Genomic DNA, 25,688 nt, shown 5'->3' on the forward strand with positions numbered 1-25,688 from the left:
AATTTTAATTCAGAACTTAACACTCTTAAACAAATTGCTTTCAATAATGGTTATGATCCTAACATTATCTATAAGCTTCTAAATAGAGCTAAACTAAAAATTGCAGAAAAGCTTGCATATTCATCACAATGTTCTCTTCAACCTACTGCTTCAAATAACACCAGATATTTCTCCTTCACCTACATTAGCAGCATTTCCAATAAAATATCTAAACTTTTTACTTCTACAATCGATAACATCAAAATTTCCTTCAAGTCACACAACACCTTAGGTTCCTTCTTAATCAACACCAAAGATAGGATGAACACACTTGACAAAAGTGGTATTTACAAATTAAAATGTGATGATTGTGAAGCCTCTTATGTAGGTAGAACCATTAGAAAGTTATCCACTAGAGTTTCAGAACATTTGAAAAGACCAAACTCTTCAAGTTTTGGTCAACACTTATTATCCAGTAAACACAATTTTAACATCAACACTGGTTCATCTATCTTACATGACATTAGTAGAAAGAAAAACTATATGGAGTTGGATTTATTGGAAGATTTGGAAATTACAAGGGAAACGAATGAAAACTCTCACTGTCTTAATACTCAAATTAATTTAAATTGTACTAAATTTAAACCTATTTTTAAAAACTTTATTACAGCTTCACCTCGTGGGGGACCCAGCTCGACTGTTTAGACTTCCTGCACTGAGCACATCCATAGTAATTTTATAGTTATACCATTGACTGTGGGTTCAACTGAACTACTTGGATTACACCCCATTTATATATTTTGCTTTCCATTTTGATTTCAATTATTAGTATTTTAATTACATAGTCAGATCTCTTCCTTTCTATATTACAGATAGTGCTTGGTAGACCATTTTATTGTAGTCAACCACCCACTGTTTAACATATTGTTTAGTCCGCTTCTTGCATTCTTACTTTTCGTCTATTTCAGTTGCTCTCAAACTAACACCTTAATTATTACAGACATGTTTGAGTGTGAGATCTGGATTATTCAATCTACTTAAAAATATTCTATATAATTTTATATTTCATCAGTGACATCCTATAGTAGTGTCAGTTGGACTTTTGGTCAATACTTAGTTTCATAGAATTGTAAAAGGTGCAGATCACATATCTATGATTGTGACTGCTCATCCAAGTTGTCATTTGTCACATGTCACCCCAACATTTCCGTTAGATCAGGAGCCATTCTGTCTCCGACTCCTTCAAGCAATGTAGCCTTCCTCAAATTATTTTAAAGTGTTTGTTTGTCTATTTGGAGTGTAGTGTAATGTACAATTATATGTTTATGACATCTTGTTCTTGCCGGATAGGCCACAATTGACGAAGTAAGTCTATAAACGTTAATCATATAAAAAACCTTTTTTCAACCATAAAACTTCGAGTTTTTATCGAAGTTAATCAATTTCTTTGGTTATAAAAAAACGTTTCTTGGCTTATTTCAGATGCCCCTGAAGATGATCTAGGGATCGAAAGTACTTGGGCAAGATTTAATTAAACTGTGCTCGATATATGCCTTTTATCTGATCAAAGTTCATTTATTCGAGCATTCAACCTTATATTTACATATTTTATTGATATTGATACAATCTTATTCTGTCTGGTCAAATTCTTGCTTAGACGCCTTCGTATTGACCGTTACTATTAGCGTTTAACCCCTGCTGTATCCCGTTCTTCTCACCAGAATTGTTATTATCTATCCTTCTCTATTGTTTTTATTTAAGAAGGCGCAGCAATTGGAAATAATTGCTGAGCTCAGCTTCAGCGGCGAAGTCCGACGACCACCCGGTGCACTGACGTCGAACGCTACACCTTCATAACGGAGACCATCGCATCGTATCCTCGCCTAGAGCATAGCATTGACAGCGAACGCTCGCATTTAAAATAATTCATTTATTTTACCTATCGATCGATTATAGTACGATCCTATGGTCGGAGCGAGGGTCGGCGCCTCGTTATAAGAGCCAACTAATGCTATACAAGTCCGTCTTGCACGGCATATTTCTTGCCTAGCCTTATATATTTACATCAGAGCTGTTTTCGTGCAATTTTGAGACACCATTCACTCTTGGAAATAGAAGAAATATATCGAAACATTAATTTTACATATTTTTCTTGAAAATTTCAGTCCAGCAATAAAAATATATTCAAATATAAATATCACAAATTATTACATCCAATAATTAACATTTACCATACATTTACTCTTACACAATAAGGTTAAGTTTTATTCTAAACCATAAATTTTTTAATATTGGCAACATGAATTTTGGTGATAAATTGCATCAAAATAGTATGAAAAACAGAACAATTTCTAATTTTTCGTCTAGCACAGATATTGCATAGAAATGTCGCGTGGGCATGCGCAGTTGCATAATTTGTCTTACATAGCATAAAAATTACATAATGTAAAGTCGACTTTACATTAGTAGAATCAAGACCAATTAAACTCGGCCTTTAAACCATGTCCAGGCCATTCTACAGCCCAGGAAGGAACGCCTTACTTACCTGGACAATACAAAACCCAGGGGCATTGACGAAACTCGTGTACCCCCCAATAATAAATTGTTAGCAGGACCCTGGTCTTCCTGGCCTTTCGGCATACGACCGTTAGGTAGGCACTAGCCCCTAGAAGTCCGGCACTATTTAAGGGTGGCGCGTTACACGAAGCATTGCGAGGCTCCAGCCTCCCCGTAGTACCTATGTTGCTGGACGTACAACCGTCCGTTATCCTACCCGGGCGGAAAGGTGAACGCAGGTCGAGTCTCGACCTCGCACGTAGACAGGTAGCCGCCAGTAACCGCCAAGGAGCTCTCCTTTACTACTCTTAAATCTCCCAGGGTGGGTTCGTGCCGTTACCCAACGCCCTTAATGGGGAAAGGGTGTATGAGGGACGCAGCACGTTCAATCTTACCTTTGTTCTGTGGAACGAGAGTAGAGTGGTCCCACGAGAGGCTCGTCACGGATATTAGGAGTGTAGACCGGTGACCGTAACGCCGAAGCACCCTGCGTGCGTTTTTACCCGCCATCTCTAACGACGGCTCTCCACCTCTTAATTCCTTCGTATTAGTCGCCTCTTACGACAAGCAGGGATACTTGCCCCGGCTGTATCCTTGTCTCCGCGAGCTGGACGGGGAAACCCAGGGGCAATTACAAAAGTTAAGACAAAAAACCTCTTATTTTTGACCACTCTTCACAGTTTCGAAGCACATTTAAATGAATTATATAATTTCGCTAGTTAAAGGGCAAGTTAAAAAAATATTTATGACGAATATATTTGAACCTTGTGAAAAGCACAGAACGTAAAGTAGTATAGAATAACATCTCGTTCCGTCAACCTAAGAAAAACGTTCTATGAATTTATGTTGGTAAACATGATTGTCACCGTGACGACAGAGTAAACATCTAATCAAAAAATGGCAGGCGTTATTTAGTTTTGAAATGTAGACTTTTCTGACATTTAATTATTTAAACTTATTTATTCCTAAATATGTTGAACCAAGTCTCTGTGGAAGCTGTTTATTCAGCTACTTACGTAGAAAATTATTTGGACTGTGTAGAAAATCTCCCTGATGAGGTTCAACGTCTGATTTCAAGAATGAGAGAATTGGATGTTATTTATTTAGGTAAAATTTCACTTGATTTTTTGTAAAACTTAACTTCCATCTCATGTTAACTATTTTTGCTAAGTTCACCAATTTTGTATGAAGTTTTTGTTATTTATGCATCGGTGAATGTTTAAAGCTGGCTGTTTTTCATCTTCTCAGCCATTTTCTCCATTTATCTTTTGTCCCTATCGCCCTGGTATAAATCTCTGACTTGGACATTGTATTATGCATCTTTATGTATACAATATCTAAATCCTTAATGCTTTGTCCTACTGTTAAACTCACTTTATGATTTTTTTATATTTCATAAAAGCATATGCCTCATTCACATTTCTTTTTAATGATACTTATTGTGTCTTTCATAGTTTCCACTTCTTAGGATAAGATTCTTTGATATCCTGTCTATTCTAATTACTCCAGTATTCTGTCTATACACAGTTTATTTTATTTCTGTTTTGTTAGTTGTAATATAAGTTTAGTTGCTTTGTTTCAATGTATCATATACTTTTGTCTATCCTAATTTTCTTATATTATACTATCTTCTGTATAAATATCTATTATATAAATAAACTAGTTTTGTTAATATATCTGTAAGTTGGATTTTATTTCATCCTGGTTTAGCCTTTTTATACAGAAATTATTTCAAATTAGTTTGGTACAAATTTTTATGCTGAACCCTCATACCCTCATAATAGGTATTTGGATCAATGTGAATAAAAATTATATCAACTTTTTTATGTATATGTATATATATAGATATTTGGATTTGTAATCAGTTGTATTTCTTTTATAGCTAGACTAAGGGAAGTGGCCCTTCAAACAGAAAATATAGGCAATGACAATCAAGCAAAAAAAGCAAAAAGTTTTTTAAGGATGCAACAATCCTTAATAGCAGCCCAAGAATTAGGAGATGAAAAAATGAGTCTCCTGCAGGCAATTTTGGATAAAATAGAAATTAAAACTAGGTTATTAGACCAGGATCTAAAAAATTTAGGTAACTACAGTATTTAATCAATATTTATTAGAGTATGTCTTTGTTTATATGTGATAAGCTCTGCCATTTGGAGCTATTTAGTAGTGATCATGCATATTTAAAAGAATACTTAGACTAATTTCTTACTGTTGATATGAAAATTTAATAAAATATCCATTTATTTAACATTTTTGTTTCCAAAAATAAAAAGTTTAGGTTTTGTTCTAACTGCAAAATGTATATAATGAAAGTGGCTTCCATGTTCCAAAAATCATATATTTTTAAATATTGTAGTTTGTATTTTAAAAATGTTAACTCACTTTTTTAGATCTGGCATGCATTCTAGAAGAACCTTGGGATATGCAATTTCAATTATTCAGATCATTGATCCCAAAGTTTGGATATCTTAAACATTGGATCAAAAATGAACATAATTTATTTGAAGATATTCATAAACTACAATATATATTAAAAGTTCTTATTAAATATTCCTTCTGAGCAATTTCCAAATATTTTGAGTATACAAAAAAGTTTAATCCCTTTCCAATTGTGACACAAGTTATTTAAATAAATAAACAAATATTCTAGAATACTTATTGTTGGAACAATATTTCAAATATCTATAAACAAATACCCCAAATAACGGTTAAGTCTAATAGTTACTTATTCCTAAAGTAAGAACCAGTAAAAGTACATGTTTGTTAGGTTGTTCATTAGATAATATGATGTAAACTCATGGTTTGGTGTATTTCATTTTTTACACACATCTAATTGTAATGAAAGCTTTATTATTTCTTTACATAAACAATGTTTTTCTATAAAAGCATGTGTGATGGGAGCAGTTCTCTTGAAGTTTTTTCATTGTCTGTGGTTTCCATTCATTGGGTTCAAAGGATTACCAATGGTGAGGAACTATGATGTCTAAATAAGGAGTTAGAAATTATGAACATCATTAAAAGAAGAAAACTAGAATATTTGGGTCCCATAACCAGAGGAGAAAAATATGAGCTGCTGAGAATTATTATGCAAGGAAGAAGAAGCATCGGAAGAAGATGCATCTCCTGGCTGAAGAACCTTAGAGAATGGTTTAACTGTAGTTCACTACAACTTTTCAGAGCAGCAGCCAACAAAGTGACCATAGCCATTATGATATCCAACCTCTGATATGAGATGGAACTTTAAGCAGAAGAAGAAGGTTTTCATGGTCATGAAAACAAATCAAAAGACAATTCTTAATGAATCTTTTATTTAATTTACATGTTTTTAACATATCAGACTTCTTAGAGTGCCCTCTTTATATCTGAAGATTGGCAACAATTCTCACAAACCTTTCTCTATCCTGTATGGCTTGACTATTGGGACATAAGGGTTGAGTATTGGGACAGAACTACTCTCTGATGTTATTCAACCATGAACATTTTCTCCCACCTGGACCTAGGCTTTCTTCAATTTTCCCCTCCATCAACAATCTTCAGAGCTCATAATGTCTTCCCCTGTACACATATGTCCTACATATAACTGGTTTTGTGCTACTTAAGTGTTAAGAAGTTTCTTATCATGAACCACTTTACTCAATACTGCCTCATTAGTAACATGATCTGGCCATGACATTTTCAGAAGTCTTCTAAACACCCATATCTTGGGAGCCTCCAACCTTCTCATAGTACTTAGGTTGTTTGTCCATGCCCCTGCACAATATAAGAGAATAGAATATTTGTATTCACAAATTGATATCTAGTACCCAGTGAAAGAGTTGTATTAGTTAAAAGGTGTTTCATTTTAAGGAATGTAGATCTTGAATATTCAATTCTAGCTCAGATATCAACTTCTTGGTCTATATCTTTGGTTATGCATGCCCAAGGTATCTAAATTTATTAACTTCTTCTATGGGGGCGTTATGAATTTTGTTAGCTTGTATATTTGGACATTTGCTAACTACCATTTTTTTTATTTACTGGTATTGATTTTAAGACCAAAGGATTCGCCTTATTCTGCTACTGCATCTAGCAGTCATTGAAGCCTTTCAGAAAGTCCATTCTATCATCAGCATATCTTATGTTGTTTGATCAGTCTTCATTTAACTTTAATGACTTCTTTGATGTTTTCCAGTGTGCTCTGGAATACTTATTTACAATAAAGATTGAAGAGAAGATGGGACAGAACACACCCCTGGCATACTTATCTTGTTATGGGGACACTACTGGACAGGTTTTACCTATTTTGACTAAGATTATCAATGTCCAATACAGATTTTTAGTAAAATTGGTATATCATGGTCTAACCCTTGTTTAGTAAGAAAGTCAATGAGTTTGGTGTGTTTTACTGGGTTGAAAGCATTTTCATAATGTATGAAATACATATAAACATCTTTTGTCTGATATCTCCAGTTTTGTAATAGCACTGTAAGGCTAAAGAGGGCTTCTCTGGTCCCAACCCTGAAAAATAAAAAAATAAATATATTATGTCAGCCATATAGACTACTAAAAATTTGTATAAAAAAAATGTATCAAAGCATGAGATTTTCAAAGAAAGCCATTTTACCTCTAAATGTTTCAAAAAACCAATAATATTTAGCAAGCAAATGAAAAAAAGTTGAGGGATGTTAAATTTGACTTAAAACTAGATGAAAACTCCCTAGATACATTGAACTGCAAAACTCACTGGAAAGACACCAATATTTTGATATCTTCTTAACATCTTGCAGATATATGAGCTACAACATCCTCGGAACTAAAACATCTTAGAAGTGCATTATACCCAATGGTGTACATAGTAAGCGGGTCACACATTGGTGAAGGCACTACTATGTGGCTCACATACAGATTGAACGAATTTAAAACGGAACATACAATTTAATATATGTCTGTTTGAACTGCATTTGAAATAGTGGACCAATATAAAACTTGGACAAAAATAAATCCATACCCGGTGATAGACATTGTATAAAATATCGTTCAACTATCTGTCTCCTTTAAAGGAAAGAGGAGCTTGCCTAATAGTCGGAGAGATAGAGCCGAAATTTTGAACTGATCAGTAATATGACATTTCTCTATTGGAATTTATTCATTGTAACTGGGTTAAGACTTTGCCTTACAGGCGGACGCCCCTCGTGGTACAGGGGGTGACTATACAGGGATGAAGTTGTAATTTTTTTCGGAAAAATTAACGATCGATAATATGGCTGAAAATTTGCCCAGAGTAAGATCTTGGTATAACTAGACAAAATCCCAAAGGGCGGACGCGAGAGTGGATACATAAGGGGTGGCGGACAGGGATGAAATTGCAATTTTTTGGGGAAAAATTAACGATAAGTAATATGTGCGCCATTTTCATGGCTCATTATTTAGCCCCTAAAAACTCTAAATCCTAAAGAGCGGACAGCTGGGTTGGTACAGAGAGCCATAAGACGGGGTCAAATGTACCACTTGCCTCCGCATTTTAGGTCTCGGTAACAATTTTCAAACTGATTTTATTATATTTTTATATCGATCGATTTGAAAATTTGTATGCTCACTTCTGTTACTATTCTGAAAAGCGTCAAGTAGAGTTTTCCTCAAAATTTTCCAAAAAAAATTCCGTAAATGAAAATTTTCGTAATTTTTTGAGGTAAAATCTAATTTATAGAATCCTTTTAGAATTTTCTGTCAGTTATACCATGAATTTTTCCAAAAATTTTCAAACAATTTTTCCGATAAGAAAAAAAAATTTAGAAAAACTTTAAAAATTTCGTCATTTTTCTCACTCTCACTGATGTCATCACATTCATCATCTTCGTTACTTTCACTTTCAATAATATCACATTCATTATCTGCTTCATTTTCAATCACTACTTCTCGAATTGATTCTGGCATCTGAGGTCCACTAAACCATTTGAATTTATATGTTTCATCTTCAAACTCCCAACCATGTTCTTCAACAATCAATTCTGTTGGTACTTTTTTATGAGCATTTGTCCAAATATTTGAAATATAATGGGCTCGCAGTAGATGTTGGTGTAATTCATCTTGACATGGTGGTAAGCTTGAAGCATCGAAATTTTTTAGTTTTTTTTTTAAAGGCTCGTTCATATCATGCAACTTATACTGCCGGTTAAATAGTGAAAATCTGACATCGTTTACTTTTCTTTTTGGAATTGTTCTCATCAGTCCTGTTCCATATAAGTGACATATGAAAGTTTCTAAGGTTTCAAAAACTTCATTACAATCGAAGTCAGTTTCACCAAGTTGGATAAAAGCATCTTGATACTTATTACATTTAGCGCATGCGTCTAGAATTACTGATCTAAATGGAACGCGCATCATTATTATTTTAATATTTTAAAATAATAATGATGCAAAATTAATGTCCAAACAGAATTTGTAAAATTATAATTAACTAATGAAAAAAAAATTCAATCAATTTGAAAGTTAAAAAAAATATTGAAAATATCCAAGTACAAAGTAAATTTCAAAACTTAAAAAATTGATAATTCCACTATTAAATTGATTTTTATTAATAATTATTTGTAAAATGTTAAAGGAATTCTACAAATTGAATTTTACCTATTGATAAATAGAAATAATATATTTTGTATTTGATTATTAATGTAATAATAAATCAAATTTTTCTTATATCTGAACAACCATTATTTATGCAATATAAATTTAAAAACCTTTTTATTGTAATAAAAAATAAGTAAAATTACTATTTGTTATACCAAAAATATTTAATAGGTAATATTATAAAATTACTTTAATTTAATAAAATATCAAATATCAAACATTTATTCAATTAAAAATAATTCGTAAAATATTTATATTTAAGAAAAAAATGTGATTTGTAAAGTAAATATGACTTTAGTTTGAAAAAAAAAACATTATCATAATATCATTTTAAAACCACAAAATATTCTATAAAAGATTCAGACGATGACGTAGAGTTTTATCAAATGTTTTAGAAAAGTTTTTCTAATTTTTTTTTTCTTATCGGAAAAATCGTTTGAAAATTTTTGGAAAAAAATCATGGTATAACTTACAGAAAATCGAAAGGATTCTATAAATTAGATTTTACCTCAAAAAATTACGAAAATTTTCATTTACGGAAATTTTTTTGGAAAATTTTGAGGAAAACTCTACTTGACGCTTCTCAGAATAGTAACAGAAGTGAGCATACAAATTTTTAAATCAATCGGTATAAAAATATCATAATAAAATCAGTTTGAAAATTGTTACCGAGACCTAAAATGCGCAGGCAAGTGGTACATTTGACCCCGTTTTATGGCTCTCTGTACCAACCCAGCTGTCCGCCCTTTTGGATTTAGACTTTTTAGGGGCTAAATAATGAGCCATGAAAATGGCGGACATACTTATCGTTAATTTTTCCCCAAAAAATTGCAATTTCACCCCTGTCCGCCAGCCCTTATGTATCCACTCTCGCGTCCGCCCTTTGGGATTTCGTCTGGTTATACCAAGATCTTACTCTGGGCAAATTTTCAGCCATATTATCGATCGTTAATTTTTCTGAAAAAAATTACAACTTCATCCCTGTATAGCCACCCCCTGTACCACGAGGGGCGTCCGCCTGTAAGGCAAAGTCTTAACCCAGTTACAATGAATATATTCCAATAGAGAAATGTCATATTACTGATCAGTTCAAAATTTCGGCTCTATCTCTTGGACTATAAGGAAGCGATAAGTGGTTTGACAGCATAATAACTGCTTGTGTAGTCTAGTTTTCACAGTGATTCGAGGCAACCTATTTGGGTGGAGTTTTGACTTGTTCTTGAATGAATTCAGAATCCAGCAGCCCGCTGAAGTATTGGATTTTTATAATATAATTATTTGACAACCTTTTGTTGGCCAACCACCTAGAGCGGAGTTGAGCCGAAATACATTGATTTCGTATGTTCCGTTTTAAATTCGTTCAATCTGTATATGCCATCCACACATAATTCAGATTACTTGATAGAATCATAAATATATGCTAAATATTATTTACTTGCCAAATATTTAACAATTTTTTTATGAAAAAAAAACTTATAAACTAAAAAATAATTTATTATTACTAAAAGTTCTGATATATTATACAATTACCAAAAAAAAAAAACAGTGAGCGCAATCTAAAAATTCATAAAATATATTCTATACAAGAATTCATAAATAAACACAAAAACAAATGTCCACAGCTTTAACAAGAAAGCATTACATTCTACTAATATAAATTTTACAATTTCCTTTGTATAACAGATCTGTTTTAAACTATATTGCCAAAACTGACTAATTTTACATTTTTGATAATAATATCAAGTGAATTGGGCCAATAACATTGATATTATCCCAAAATAGGTATCTGGGATGGGTGCATTTTCCCCTTAACCCTTATCACACAAATTTGTTTCACAATGTTTTTATTTAAAAAATATTTTCAATCAATTTTTGACTGTTTTAGAAAGACAAACGTTACATTTTCTTTTATAAATTTTATTTCTAATTTTTAAAAAACAGTGTTAAGCTGTTTTACCCTAGAACATTTCAAGAAAAATGTTTCCTATTTGTTCTCTGGTTTAACTGTTATACCAGTAGTAATTTATAATCAAAATTTAAATACTAAAATAAACTGAAGAATATTTTATATGAATCAAAGATAAAATAGATAATTTTTGTGATAAGGAATAAAACACTCTATGCACAAGGCCATGTCACACTTAATACACATTGTGGTACTTTTTTTCTGAACACCCCTTTTACTGCATTACCTGCTACCTTTGCTACTACTACAGTAGGTTCACGTTTCTTTCTTCTAAAATTGATAATCAATTGGTTAGCTAACTTCTAAAGTTCAAATGACATGATCAGGTTTTTTCAGGGATATTTTACTTTTACTGTTTCTTTATACAGAATATAAGAATTTGCAATCGAAGCATTTAAAATGTAGTAAAAAGCTTAAAAAAATCATCTACATTTCCATTTAATACCGTAGGCTGTCATTATTTAGTCAAAATGGTCAACACCACCCATCAATTTATTGTAATCTACAATTGATGTTGGAAATATCACGTTATCTTTTTCACCAGCACCAGCTTTTCATTGGCTATGTGCATATTACTGCACATTGTCACAGCCTTTTTATCATGGCCCCCCCATTTGGCAACAGAAATTTCTGTGCATGTTACAAAGTCAATCTCCTTCATTGACATTATTTGTCCAATTTTAATGATTATTTTGGGAAAAATCTTTGATCTGCATGAATAGTCCCACATCCAAATAATCTCCTTTCCTGAAGCATATCCATCAGGGGTATTGTTGTAAAAAAATTGTCAAAATACAGACACTTGTTGCATAATTGTTGTGACAATTTAAGCACTATCCGTTCACCTAATGTATTTCTGCTAGCAGTTTGTTCTTTTCCTTGATAAACGTCGAAGGTGTATAAATAACCTGTGACAGAACCAGCTAATGCCCTTCTTTACAGGTTTCATCTGCATATATTGTTATAGTTTTTCTACCTTTGAATGGAACCATATTTTCATGTATGGAAACTTGTCTGCTAGATGTGAATGCATTTGGAAAAACTTCACTGAAGTGACTTAACATTGGTCTAACTTTATATTGTTTGTCAAATTGGGTCATTTGTATGTTATCATTCAAATGAATAAATCTTAAAATTTTAATAAACCGCTGTATAGCAAACACTTGAGCTATTATAAGCTGTCATAAGTTTTAACAATTATTTTCATTTCTTATATTCATTTTCTGACCACTCCCTGTATTTAATTTAATTTAATTAATTTATAATTATATCTAATTTTTTTGAGGTTCTTATTGGTTGCTAATATCACAATGTAATCTGTAGTACTATGTGTTTCTTAGTATACAGGAGTCGATTATATTCATCCTTTTGGTATTATCGCTTCTTCACAAAGCATGCTACAGAATATCTATTTGAAGTAGATAAGTAGATAATAAGTAGGATTCTTATTATTTAATTTTAAAAGTCAATTATCAGGTACTGAAGTGTGTATATACTTCTGTAACTATTTGGTAATATCAATATTAATTACTAAATTTGACATATTTGTGAAGTTTTATTTGTTTATCAGATTTTGGTAAAGAGGAACAGACACAAATTGAGATAAAGGAACAACAATCTCCCCTAGTTAACACCCCTATCAACAATAATAATGGTAACAACACCAGCACTAACAATAATAACAGCAATTCTGTGAATAATGATAGACCTGCCAAGCGTGCTAGAAGAACAAGGCATGATACTTATACAGGTGCAGAAAGTAATGATGCCATACCAGTAGAGCATGTTCTTAGGAGCCAAGTCCCAGCTACCACCCCCACCAATACTGTTCAGCAGAAGAAAACATCTACAAGTAAGGAATTATTTAATATTTATTCATCTTTTTTTATACAAGTCATACAAGAAATTAAATCATTATAATTATGAAAGTAATTTTAAGATATACTAAATGTCTGAAATAAATACATTTAAATTGTCTCAAAATTTTATTTTTAACAAAATTTTTGTATGTAGTTTTGAGATTTTTGTTCTGTAGATGTGCTATTTATTACAGTACTATTATAAATTATATTATATAACTATTATAAATTGTTGAAAGTGCATGATCATTGACAGCGTCATTGAGCATGCACCAGTAACATTTTCACTCTTTCAGTTAAGTTTATTTAATTTTCTCTGAAAATTAACTTTAAATTGTTTTATGTTACTTTATATCCTAACTCAATTCTTAATATGTATTATCCATTGTATTTACCCTCACTTAGTTTAATAGTGATCCCTTTACTAATTGAGTTTGATCTTTCTTTTTTTTTTCTTTGAGTTTCGTTTATATAAGATTAGGTACCATCAGCACAATTTAAACCGCATTGTCACCCACAGCAGAATGGGTCGGAGTTCATTTGATCAAAATCAGACATAAGAATAGGCGCCAGTCCGTCCCAACGGACCCCCCCCCTGTGCAAAGAATATTTTATTTTCGTAACAGACAAGCAATAAAAAGAGCCTTAAAGTTAACCAAAGTGTAAATAAAAAAATAAATAAATGTCAAGAATCACGGAATCAGTAAATCCTGACAAACCAAAAAAAAACGGAATGTGGCACTCCAGGTGTAACATAGGTGGGGAAGCATAGCGTTTTTATCGTCCACGCTCCCAGCGATGGTTTTTAATTTAATTTCAATTCATTTCATTCGATTCGATACGAATCTATTTGATTTTATTATATTTTATGTTATTTTATTTTAATTTAATTTATTTTATTTTACTTTGTTTTATTTTATTACAAAACACGCATGGGACTGCGATATAATGGATGACCGCGCAATCGTACATTACATCGTTACATTTTATAGTTTCAGTCGCTTTTATTTTGTTCATACCTGTGCGCGATCCACCGCTCCGTCCGTAGCTCGCGATAAGAAACTTATGCTTCCCAAAATAAATCAATTCCGAACGAACAAATGCACCCCTTTTACAAAAACTGTACTAAAATTTGTCAATAAAACAAGTTCCTCATAATAAAAATATAAATTAAACATCCTCTTCTTCTTCTTCTTTTTATATAGACATGGTCTGTTTTTCAATGTGCCTCCAGTAAGTTGTCATTCCATAGTTTTCGTGGTCTTCCTACTGATCGTCTTCCTATTGGGGAACTGTCTCTTGCCATCTTTACTACTCTATTTGTTGTCTTCGGCTTATATGATCGTTCCATTCTGCTCTTCTAGATCTGTCCCAGAGTGTCTTACCATCAATTTTTCTAAGTGTTTTCATGTCTGCAGTTTCTAACATCCTTTTTGTCCTCTCTGTGTCAGGTCTTGTTTTGGTTGGTTGATCTGATGACTGTTTTGTAAATTATGCCTTTCGTTTTTTTCCCGATATTTTTATTTCTCCATATTGTTTCATTTAGGCAGCCTGCAGCTCTGTTTGCTCTATTCACTTGATCTTCCACTTCAGTATCGAGCTTTCCATAGCTAGATAATATGATGCCTAGATATTTAAACTCCATCACTTGCTCTATTATCTGACTTTCCAGCTCCAATTTACATCTTAGTAAATTTTCTGTTGTAACCATGCATTTTTTGGGGAAATTAACATGTTAAATTTTCTGGCGGTTATATTCAATTGGTGCAGCATACGTTGTAAATCATCTTCACGTTGAGAGAGTAGTATTGCGTCGTCTGCATAGCAGTTTATTTTAAGTTGTTTTTCTCCCATTTGGTATCCTTTTTTAGTTCTTTCTTTTTTGACTATTTCATCCATAATCAGGTTGAACAATAGAGGATATTTAGGGAATCCCCGTCTTATCCCATTGCAAGCTTCAATAGGGTCGGTTAGTTCTTCTTCTACTTTTAGTTAAATTGTGTTGTTTTGGTAGATATTTTTCGGTTTGTTGTATTCTAATTATTTCTCTTGCACTTACCTCATTATAAATATAGCGTCGGTGCATGGTCTTCCCGACCTAAAACCTTGTTGTTCTTCTGCTAGTGTTATAATTTCATTCCGTTTATTTGTTATCATTTTGGTTGTTAATTAAAATTAAACAACCTGTGTAAGTTAATGTTACGATATAAAGTTATTTATTATATATTATTCTTAATAATAAGAAAACAACACTTCTTAACAATACCTGGACACATTAAAACAAAAAAACTCTGTTTATTCAGGCCCCCTGAGGAGATACAAAGTTAGCAATAACCGGAAATGCGACAATATACTTTTTGAGCATGCAGAGAAGGCGTTTTATAGGAAACCCCTTTATTTTTAAATCGTTAGGCGTTTAGGCGTTTTATTTTCAACTTTCATCGCCAGCTACTCATAACACCAATGCTGGATGGATTGAAGACACAACAAACAACTGTCAACGTTACAATAATATTTCTTACGAACCCTTTACCACTGAAGAAGTCTCAAATACTATCAAGGTGCTTCATAATTGGAAATCTCCTGGACCAGACGAAGTTCAATACTTCTGGTTAAAGAAGTTTTGGAGTGTTGATGAGTGTTTGTCAATGTCGATTAATCATGTTATCTCTAATCCACAGGAAATGCCATCATTTCTTACACAGGGAACCACTTATCTAATACCAAAGGATCAAAATAACACCCAAGATCCAGCCAAGTATCGCCCAATTACTTGTCTTCCAACTTTGTACAAATTGGTCATATCCTGTGTAGCCCGGCATATCTACCAACACTGTGCTCTAAACCATATCATAGAGCCTCAACAGAAAGGATGCGCTAAGGGTTCCATTCCTATTATCGACTCAGTCATTTCTAACCAGGCATACACCAAAAAAGGAACCTTTTTACTACCTTCATTGACGACAAGAAGGCCTTTGATTCAATGCTGCATGAATGGCTTATAGACATTTGAAAATATATAAAGTCGATAATAATATGTGACCTTTTTAAAATATATAATGACGGAGTGGAAGACTAAAATTCACCTTAACTGGTGAAAATAATATCGAAACTAAAGATATCTCCTTTTCTAGGGGGATTCGTTGAGTCCACTTTGATTCTGTCTAGCGATGAACCCACTATTTCAGCTACTGAACTCCACTGACTCATGTTTTAGCATGAAAAATAAAAATACTGTTGTGGCGAAGCTTAATCATCTGTTGTATATGGATGATTTGAAATTAATGGGTTCCACTCGAAACTAATATGCTAAATGACAAAATTAATAAGCACCCTCCCAAAATAAAAATATATATTATTATATTATTAATAAAATTAAGGAAGAGGTGTAGATATACGCAAGAGGAAAAGTTTCTATGTAACTTATCAGGTATGGGACCGTCAAGATATATCTTATATGTATCTTAGAGTTAAGTATATAATAGATGGTACTAATTACAAATTAGTGCAACATTGTACAATAGTATCCGTATCAATAATTAACAATGGTAGAGGTCTTGACCAAAATGGGGCAAAGTAAAAATTATTTACAAGGACTTGCCAGGAACACTACACACACTTTATTTAGGGGGTGCGCAATAAAATACCTCATCACGAGACCGGATTAAACCAGGATATTCGCTAATACGTCCTTTTCACAATGGCGCTCAGCACTATATCTCTGAACACATTCAGTGGTCCCCTTCTCCATTGCGGAAGGAAACTGTCCGAGAACGGTGGGGCCAATATTTAATATAACCTAATATTTTCCCTAATATATCAATGGCCATTTAATAAACAAACCATTTAATATAACTAAAACAATTTGTTTTGCCTACCCCTAGTACCCATATACACATAAAGTAATTTATTAATTAATATTTAATATCTCTAAGATATGGATTTGGCCAAACTGATAAAAATAAAATTAAACAATTCACAAAAAAAGATGTTAGGCCAGTCTTGCAAACGTTTTATATATGTTTATGTATACCAAATTTGTTGTTGCACACAATATAAACGTAACATCATTGCTAAAAAGTGGCATTGTACTAACTTCAGAAAATTGGTCAAGATTAATTAGCCAGATTATTTAGTTCTTTAATGTCTCTCCTTTAATTTTTCTATCTATTATCGGTTTTAGAAATTACTTATTGTTTAAGATGTGACCAACATATTAAATTTTTCTTTTTTTTACTAAATTCTTTATTTATTCTAAGAAAACAACCTCATTCAATATGGTCTCCATCCAATATACTGTTAACATCCTATGATAAAACATCTTTTACATGATCATTGGGTTCTATAAATCTGCAAAGTCTTTCTTTGCAAATATATTTATAGTCTGTTATCATTATCCCTACTTGCATTTAACTTTTAGTTGTTATAATCAAAGTCAATTTTCCTTATGGACAACAGAGCTCTATTCTCAACAATTTCTAACACTTCTTCTAATTTCTCCTTTGCTAGTCTGATCATTGTAATGAAAAGCGTACTAGTACTAAAATAATATAATCAGCTACTTTCTTTGTTTTTTCAAACCTGATAATAATGTTTGGTCAATCAACTACTTCCTCATGTTTTTCCAAAGTCTATTTTTTCCAAATCATAGCATTGTTTACACAACTGGTTTTGATGAGAACATATTGATTATGATAATAGTGCACGTGATAAATCATTCGCAAAACTCAGTTGTTCCATATATTTACATTGGATTTATTATTGCATAATAAATCTTTGTTATCATGAAATGTTAGGATTGCAGGTAAATCAAAGTAAAACTAAATATAAGGTGTTCTATTAGGGAATTTCGAACTTTGACAGTTGGTAGTAATATAGTTAAAGTCACATTCGGTGCGCTTTGCCCATTTTACTATCCTCTATGTTGTGGATAAATTTGAGTCCACTGGTTCAGTAAATAATCAACCAACACCATTACGTGAAAACGCAAGATCTGCCGAAAACATCGCCGCTGTCCCTGAGAGTGTATAGGAGAAACCCTAGGAGTGCATGAGCTATGGAGCAGTTGAAAACAGACCTTAATTTTCATTGAAACATCATCTTCGGCAATGAGGTCCATTTTTGGATGAATGGGTAGGTTAATAAACAGAATTGTTGAATTTGGGACTATAACAATCCAGATGAGATCCAAGAGAGTCCAATGCATCCCGAAAGGTAACTGTTTGGTGTGGATTTTAGGTCATTTGTCAATATTTTTTTAAGAACGACGTTATCTAGAGGCCATCCCCGTTGCGGGCGAGCGCTATAATAGGTCGATGATTACCAACTTATTTTGGCAAAGGTTTCAAAGCACATTTCAAAAGTTTCACATGCAGTTTCAAAGGTCAAAGTGCGCTTAAGTTGCTTACCATCTATTTGTGTTTGTTTTTCTTCAAGTTGATTTTTAATTTTTTTATCAATTATTCCGTTGTCGCCGTTTAGTTAAAAGGTTTTATTATTGTTTTCTAGGATATTCTATTTGTTGGATTTTTAAATACTTTGTACGCCGTATGACGTCATTAAGACAGTGTATTATCATATTTATATTTCTCAAAATATTTTTGATGTTTTAGATAATGTAAATTTGGTAATTTTCTGTCTTAATTTAATTCGATTAAATATCTATAGTATTTTTCATATAAAAATGCGTGTACGTCATTCAAGATTTACGACGTCAGAACCCCACAGCGTTGCCAAAACATCAGAATAGTTAGTAACTGAGGAATTTTTAAAATGTCAACTATTTATCAAACTATTATACACTCGCGATCATAAATTCCGGGTCACGTTGAAAATCTCAGATATTTCATTTTTAACGAGATTTATCGTAAATAATAATAACACAAATACAAACTAATGCATGTTTCTGAGAATTGTTGCGATTTCCTTTGTAACAAAGAATTCCAATAGTGCCGATTTCGCGGTAAAGTGCACACTTCCCAAAATGAACGCTACCTGTAACTCCGCTTGTTTTAAATGTCTCGTTTGTACTTCGACTTTCTGTTTAAATGCAACGGACAAACGTTTATTATTGCCAGCATTAGTGTTTATTAGTGCCATTATTGGTGTTTATTTTTTGACAAAAATGCCTTTGACTGTTGTTGAAACGGCACAAATTGTTGCACTTGTGGAAGACGGTCACACTCAACGGCAAGTCGCAAGAATTGTTGGCGTAAGCCTTTCTACGGTTCAACGAGTGCTTCAACGCTTTCAGGAGGCAAGTTTGCTAACCAGGCGACCTAGCTGTGGACGAAGAAGAACGACCAAGGTACTAGATGACCGTTTCCTTGTGTTTCAGACTTTACGAAACCGGACCTCAAATGCGGTTATGCATCAAAATCGTCTAGAGGAAGTACGAAATCGCAATTTTAGTGTTGCAACAGTCAGAAGAAGACTTCATTCTTCTTGAGTATCTTCTCGGGTAATGGCTAGAGGACCGCCACTTCGCCGGGTGCCTCGAGTTGCACGACTAGCTTTTGCTCGACAATACGCGCATTGGGGAATTAACGATTGTAGCAAAGTGTTATTCTCATATTAATCCCGTTTCTGCCTAACTGGATCCGATGGACGTGTAAGAGTTTGGAGGAGAACCGGTGAACGATGTTCACAAGCTTGCATTGCTCCAAGAATGCCATTTGGTGGAGGCTCGGTCATGGCTTGGGGAGGTATATCTTCCGACTTCCACACAGAATTACTCTTCATCGAAAATGGGTCCCTAACTGTACGAAGGTACATTACGGAGTTTCCGGAAGAACATGTTATGCCCAATATGGCAAAGCTTGGAGAAAACGCCGTTTTTATGCAGGACAACGTGCGACCGCACGTTGCCAGGGTCAGTATGTAATACTTAAACGAAGTTGGAATTACGAGGGTACCCTGGCCAGCTAGGTCTCCGGACCTGAATCCCATCGAACATCTCTGGGACGATTTAAAAAAACGTATTCAAACCCATACACCTCCTCCTAACAACGGACAGGAGCTTAAGGATCTGTTAGCGAGAGAGTGGAATAACATACCACAACATGTAATCCGGAGAAAAATTGAGAGTATGCCCGGTCGTCTGCAAGAGGTTAAATTAAAGCAAGATGAGGCAATACATGATATTGGTCATTGAAATTTCACTGATTTTTTACCACGTTCTGTATTTTCCATTTTTTTTCGTATGTCTGTTTTATCAACAATTTGATTTGTTTTCTGTTTTTTTCAATAAAAACAATAAAAAACCATTTTCTTTCTTTCAAAACAAACATTGATGACAAATAAAAAATACATTAGCCAAAAAAAAGGTTATTACTGCACCAGGGGCAAAAATATTTAAGAAACTTGAAATTTTCAAGATGACCCGGATTTTATGATCGCGAGTGTATTAACAGTAAATACACTTAAGTTTAAGACTACTGCAACACACTAAAATACATAAGAAAACATTTTAATACAAAATTATATATTCTAAATTTTAAACTTACCTCTATTTAGAGCATTAATAGTAAAAACGTCCCGCCATTATTTCTTGTTCGAACTGTCAATAAAATTTGAAGTATTCCTGTATCAGTTGCGTACAATTGTCTAATATATTTAATTAAAATTATTATTTTGTGGAATATTAGACTTAAAGAGTTATTTCATAAAAAAAATTTATATTATTAATAATAACAAATGTTTTTGATTCCTATAAAAGATCGAGCAGTTCCGTATGGGTTTCGTATTATTAGCTGTGTTATGAAAATTTGAACTCTAAGGTTGACGTTCTGGAAATTTTAAATATAAGTGACGTCACTTTATATAAATTGTGACGTGCACGCATTTTTATATGAAAAATACTATAGAGAGCATTATTGTGTACGGTTTTAATTGTTGTGTTGTTTTAGGTAAAAAGAAAAAACGCAAATCCCGTCAAAATACCCAAATACAAAAAGAAGAAACCCCACCAAGAGATGAAGAACCAGTCATTGATCCAGATGAACCCACGTATTGTCTCTGTGATCAAATTTCTTATGGAGAGATGATAATGTGTGATAATGATCTATGTCCTATTGAATGGTTTCATTTTTCGTGTGTAACATTATCTACAAAGCCTAAAGGCAAGTGGTACTGTCCAAAATGCCGAGGTGATCGACCCAACGTTATGAAGCCTAAGGCTCAGTTCTTGAGAGAGCTGGAAAAGTACAATAAAGAGAAGGAAGAGAAGACGTAATATTAAGAAAATATTTAGGGAAAGGTGTTATTTAGCTGCAAGTTCAGATCATAGAGATATGTGTTAAAATGAGAAATTTGGCCTTAAGAACTAAACAAAATTTAAATAAACCCATTTTTATTTTATTTTTAATTTTAATTGTGTAAAATTAATGGGTAAGTTTAAAAAATATTTTTTATTAAAATTTATGACAATAAGGTTATTGCTTTTAACCTTAACAACATAAGAACATTTCCGCAGTGAAGCTTTAATTTAATTGTATTTTTTATTGAATAATTATACATTTTTATATGCACTGGAATACTAATAAATATGTGGGATATATGTTAATAATGCATTCATGTCTCGTTGAAATTCAGTCTATGTTTAGACAAAAATGTTAAATGTTTATATCCTCTTCTTCTGTACAACTTCTTTGTGTTTATATTCTCTTTTTTTGCCTTTTAACTCTAGCTGCCTAAAATAAAAATTTTAGGCTTTAATTTAAAAGTTGAAAAGTTAAAAATTTAATTTTTAACTTTATTAAAATTGTTTATAAAAGTAATTTACTTTTTGTTTAAGCACAGTTTTAAAATATCGTGCCGTTTATAATTGAATCAGAATTAACATCATTGATCTGCACTTATAGTACTGTGCAGCTACATGTTGAAGAATATTCCATAAGGAAATGATTAAATGCACTATTGTGTATTAACATTAATAAAAGATACATGAAAGTTATTAAAAAATTAAGAAATTTGTCGTTACGAAGAACTTAACACGCGCTATTAAATTGTCTTAGAAAAGTTTAAAATTGTCTTAGAAAATGTCACCAGTCCGCCATTTTCAATAACTATGTCACGTGACCTGTCTTCTGTTGGGTCGTGGAGCGATTCCAACTATGGAATCGCCAAGTATGGATTCCAACTACACCTCTTCGATGGATGTGGGTTACAGGCAATCCAATATACGGACGGTTTTGTTGAGAGCTACATCAACGTTTTTAGCGTGAACAGAGTTTTCCCCTACCGGTGCTCCAGATTCCGCGGCGGTAAAACATAATGCGAAGGCAGATATGCAGAGAGTGTGTGGTTATGCTCCTCATTTTGTATTAGTTAGTTTGCGCATGATGTTATTTCTTGCGCTTGCGTTTTTGAAGCGAAGCTTCTATACCGGCGTTGTATTACTTTTTCTCTATAGTAAAATGCTGAGGCGGGACTAGCGCCACGAAATAGCGGTCTTCACATCGATTCACTACTCTCCATCAATTCGTTTCTAGTCATCATATATTTATTCTAAGCAGGTTTAAATTAGAAGGACCAAGAGCGTCTGATCCAGAATGGGCGGCTTAAGAATAGGTCCTCCAAACGGGGGTTGTGGCGTTAGGAATTAGCAACCTAACACACAGAAAAACATAATCGGGGAAGATCAGGCAGGCTTCACGGCAGGAAGATCATGCATAGACCACATATACACACTGGAACAACTGTTGGAAAAGAAAAAAGCAAAAAATAGAGATATACATTTGGCATTTGTGGACCTGAGAAAGGTGTATGACTCTGTACCAAGGTCAGAACTATGGGAGGCAATGTACAAATTAGAAATACAGACGGAACTCATAGAAGCTACAAAAGCTCTGTATAAAGAAAATAAAGTGTCCATTAAAATGGGAACAAGAATCATAGGAGAGTTCACCACAACAAAAGGGCTCCTGCGGGGTTGTTCCATATCTACAACCCTATTTAAAATATACTTAGAGAAAGCCTTGACTACATGGAAAAGAAAATGCGAAGGCATGGGAGTACCGGTACGGAACGAATAACTATATTCGTTAAGCTTTGCAGACGATCAAGTAGTGATTGCACAAGACCAAGACGACCTCAGCTACATGATGAAGAAACTACAAAAAGAATATACCAAGGCTGGCCTAGATATTAACCTCGCCAAAACAGAGTACCTATCTACAAGTGAAGAAGACATAGAAGATCTACAGATTGATGACAACGTAACAATCAAAGGAAAGGATAAATTCAAATATTTGGAGTTTATAATCACGAAAAAGGCAACAACAGAGAAAGAAATTACACAAAGATTAGGACAAACAAGAACAGCAATCCGACAACTTAACTCAGTATGGTGGCATAGACACCTAAATATGAAGACAAAAACACAGATTTATAAACCATTAGTGCAAAGTATTATGACATATGGGGCTGAAAATTGGATCATAAACAAGAAAAACAGCAGTAATATAGTAGCAGCAGAGATGGAATGCCTGCGAAGATGCTGTAGAGTAACAAGAATGGATAGGAGAAGTAATGACGAAATAAAGCAAAGAACATCAATAGAAACAGACATACTAACATACATAGAACAAAAAAGACTAAAGTAGTATGGACATGTAAGAAGAACTAGTGACAATAGATGGATAGAGAATAACCGAATGGAGCCCCATAGGAAGGAGGAAAAGAGGACGACCCCGAAAATCCTGGAGGAACGAAGTAGACGACGCCATGAGTAAGAGAGGCCTAAACGATGGAGAATGGAACAACAGAGAGAGATGAAAACGGTTGAGTGATGGAAGGCATTGCATACTGTAGAATCCCTGTATATAAATATATATATATATATATATATATATATATATATATATATATATATATATATATATATATATATATATTATATAGGTTTAAATTATAAATTAAAAATTACATGAAAAATAAAAAAAATACAGACATTAAATAAAAAGTAAAAATTTAAAAGTCATCACATGATAACTGTCATCCAATTAATCACAATATTGAATTTTCTGTTTAATAACATCCGATTTCATAATTAATATAATGTGAACATTAAATAAAAGTCCACTTTAAGTGTAAATTTCAGTTTCAAAATACTACAACCGAACATTAACTTGAATGGTAGAAATCTGTCAATTAACTTGTGAAGTTCATTTTAACCTCAAAATTCTGATAATCGACTGTGACCATAGGCATATAATACAAGATAGACTGATTGTTGCAATACCAGCCCGTTCCTCAGTGCGACAGAGAAATTTGACTCAAAGCAGTCCCTGCATCTCTTTCTAATTTGCCAGATTTATCGACCACGTTACCTAATTGACCAATAAGAAGGTCACGTGGTCGATAAATCAGGCCCATTAGACAGATATGCAGGGACTGCTTTGCGTCAGTGTTCTCTGTCGCACTGGGGGAACGCCACTGTATTGTAGAAGTCAGTCTATCTTGTAATATATATGTATATGTCTTTGACTTGCATCAAATTTGTTAAAAATGTTATTTTTTTCAAATTTAAAATTATGCTGAAAGTTCGGATTTTTCGGAAAATGAATGTATATATGTACGCCACTCAAAAGTTTACAAATAAGGAATTAATTTTTTAGACTAATATGGTGATTTATGATTCTTTGACAGCATTCTTTTGGCAAAAGATACAATGAATCACTTATTTTGAAAAGGTAACATGTACATAAAAATGTAAAGTTTACAGGAAGACAAAAAAAACTGATTTTCTTCAAAAATGATGTAGTTACAAAAATCTTTCAAATATATGAGTTTATAGTGGATGTGTTGTTTGCACAATGCCATGGTTGTCAATTGGTTAAAGTACACTATACCAATAGAATATTTGTTTAAATATTTTGCATATGTTACCTTTTCGAAACAAATATGTGCGAGTCCAAGAAAAAATGGAGCAATCATTATTTTGTTTCAGTTTAATTCAAATAATATGAAAAAAAACAAAAAAAATTTGAAAATACAACTAATAAACTGTACACTAATTAGAAATCCTCTTCTGCTGGTTCAGCTTACTCTGTTGTAGGCCATGTGACAATCAAGGACCAATATTCCTTTTTTTCTACTGGAATATACACCAACAGTTTCTTTAAGCCTTCAATTTTTTTATGATTAATAGGCAATTTGCCGGAATATGCAGGATATGAAACGCAGTCAGGAAGATTAACTCTGCTTTCTTGTATTTTGGCTAATCCAAAACACTCCTGGATTATTCCATCAATAAATGGAAGTGCAGTTACTTTGCCAGTTTCCTTAGAATATCGAAACTCATAGAAAGTGCTGACTTGAAAGGAAACTTTTTTATCAGTGGCAGTGTTCTTGCCATGGATTGATATTGACAAAACTTGCTTCTTATAGTGTTGTGGCTACCATTTTTTGAAGTCGATTACTTTCGTACCAACGACTTTGTGAACACTCATTTTTTTACTTTTTGAAGAAGTTTCAATGACAGATATATTCATCATGAGAGTATATTCTATCATGTCTCCGTAGTTTTCTTTTCACAATTCCAAAATCTCGATCACATTCATTAAAAGAATGTCCCCTCATTGGAAAGTAATGTGTGATATTTTGAAACCGACTACTTGATGTTAGCGTTAACAAAAATCGCACTACGGTATAGATTTTATTTTGGCCGGGGCATCCCTTTGAGAAAAGATACAACTCAGTTACCGTTAATGGCACGTGTTCTT

The 25,688-nt window shown here is 33.0% G+C and overlaps 1 protein-coding gene and 1 long non-coding RNA gene across 2 annotated transcripts in view; one reads left to right on the forward strand and one right to left on the reverse strand.

Moving 5' to 3' along the window:
- The window catches only part of LOC140435580 (uncharacterized), a 334,868-nt gene that overhangs the window by 204,704 nt on the left and 104,476 nt on the right, over window positions 1-25,688 (reverse strand). The window lies entirely within an intron of this gene.
- LOC140436767 (inhibitor of growth protein 1) lies at window positions 3,409-23,744 on the forward strand. Its single transcript, XM_072525851.1, has 4 exons — window positions 3,409-3,642; window positions 4,418-4,618; window positions 12,675-12,956; window positions 20,871-23,744. Exons 1-4 carry the CDS (start codon window positions 3,507-3,509, stop codon window positions 21,194-21,196), a joined length of 945 nt encoding a protein of 314 aa, XP_072381952.1. The 5' UTR covers window positions 3,409-3,506; the 3' UTR covers window positions 21,197-23,744.

This window comes from Diabrotica undecimpunctata, chromosome 3, assembly GCF_040954645.1.
Source record: "Diabrotica undecimpunctata isolate CICGRU chromosome 3, icDiaUnde3, whole genome shotgun sequence".
NCBI lineage: Eukaryota > Metazoa > Arthropoda > Insecta > Coleoptera > Chrysomelidae > Diabrotica > Diabrotica undecimpunctata.

Excerpts from the sequence above, each read along its gene's own strand:
- LOC140436767 (XM_072525851.1), top strand. The coding sequence starts at position 3,507 with ATGTTGAACCAAGTCTCTGTGGAAGCTGTTTATTCAGCTACTTACGTA. Across the intron at positions 3,643-4,417 it reads ATTGGATGTTATTTATTTAG|CTAGACTAAGGGAAGTGGCC; the intron begins GTAAAATTTCAC and ends TTTCTTTTATAG. Across the intron at positions 12,957-20,870 it reads GCAGAAGAAAACATCTACAA|GTAAAAAGAAAAAACGCAAA; the intron begins GTAAGGAATTAT and ends GTGTTGTTTTAG.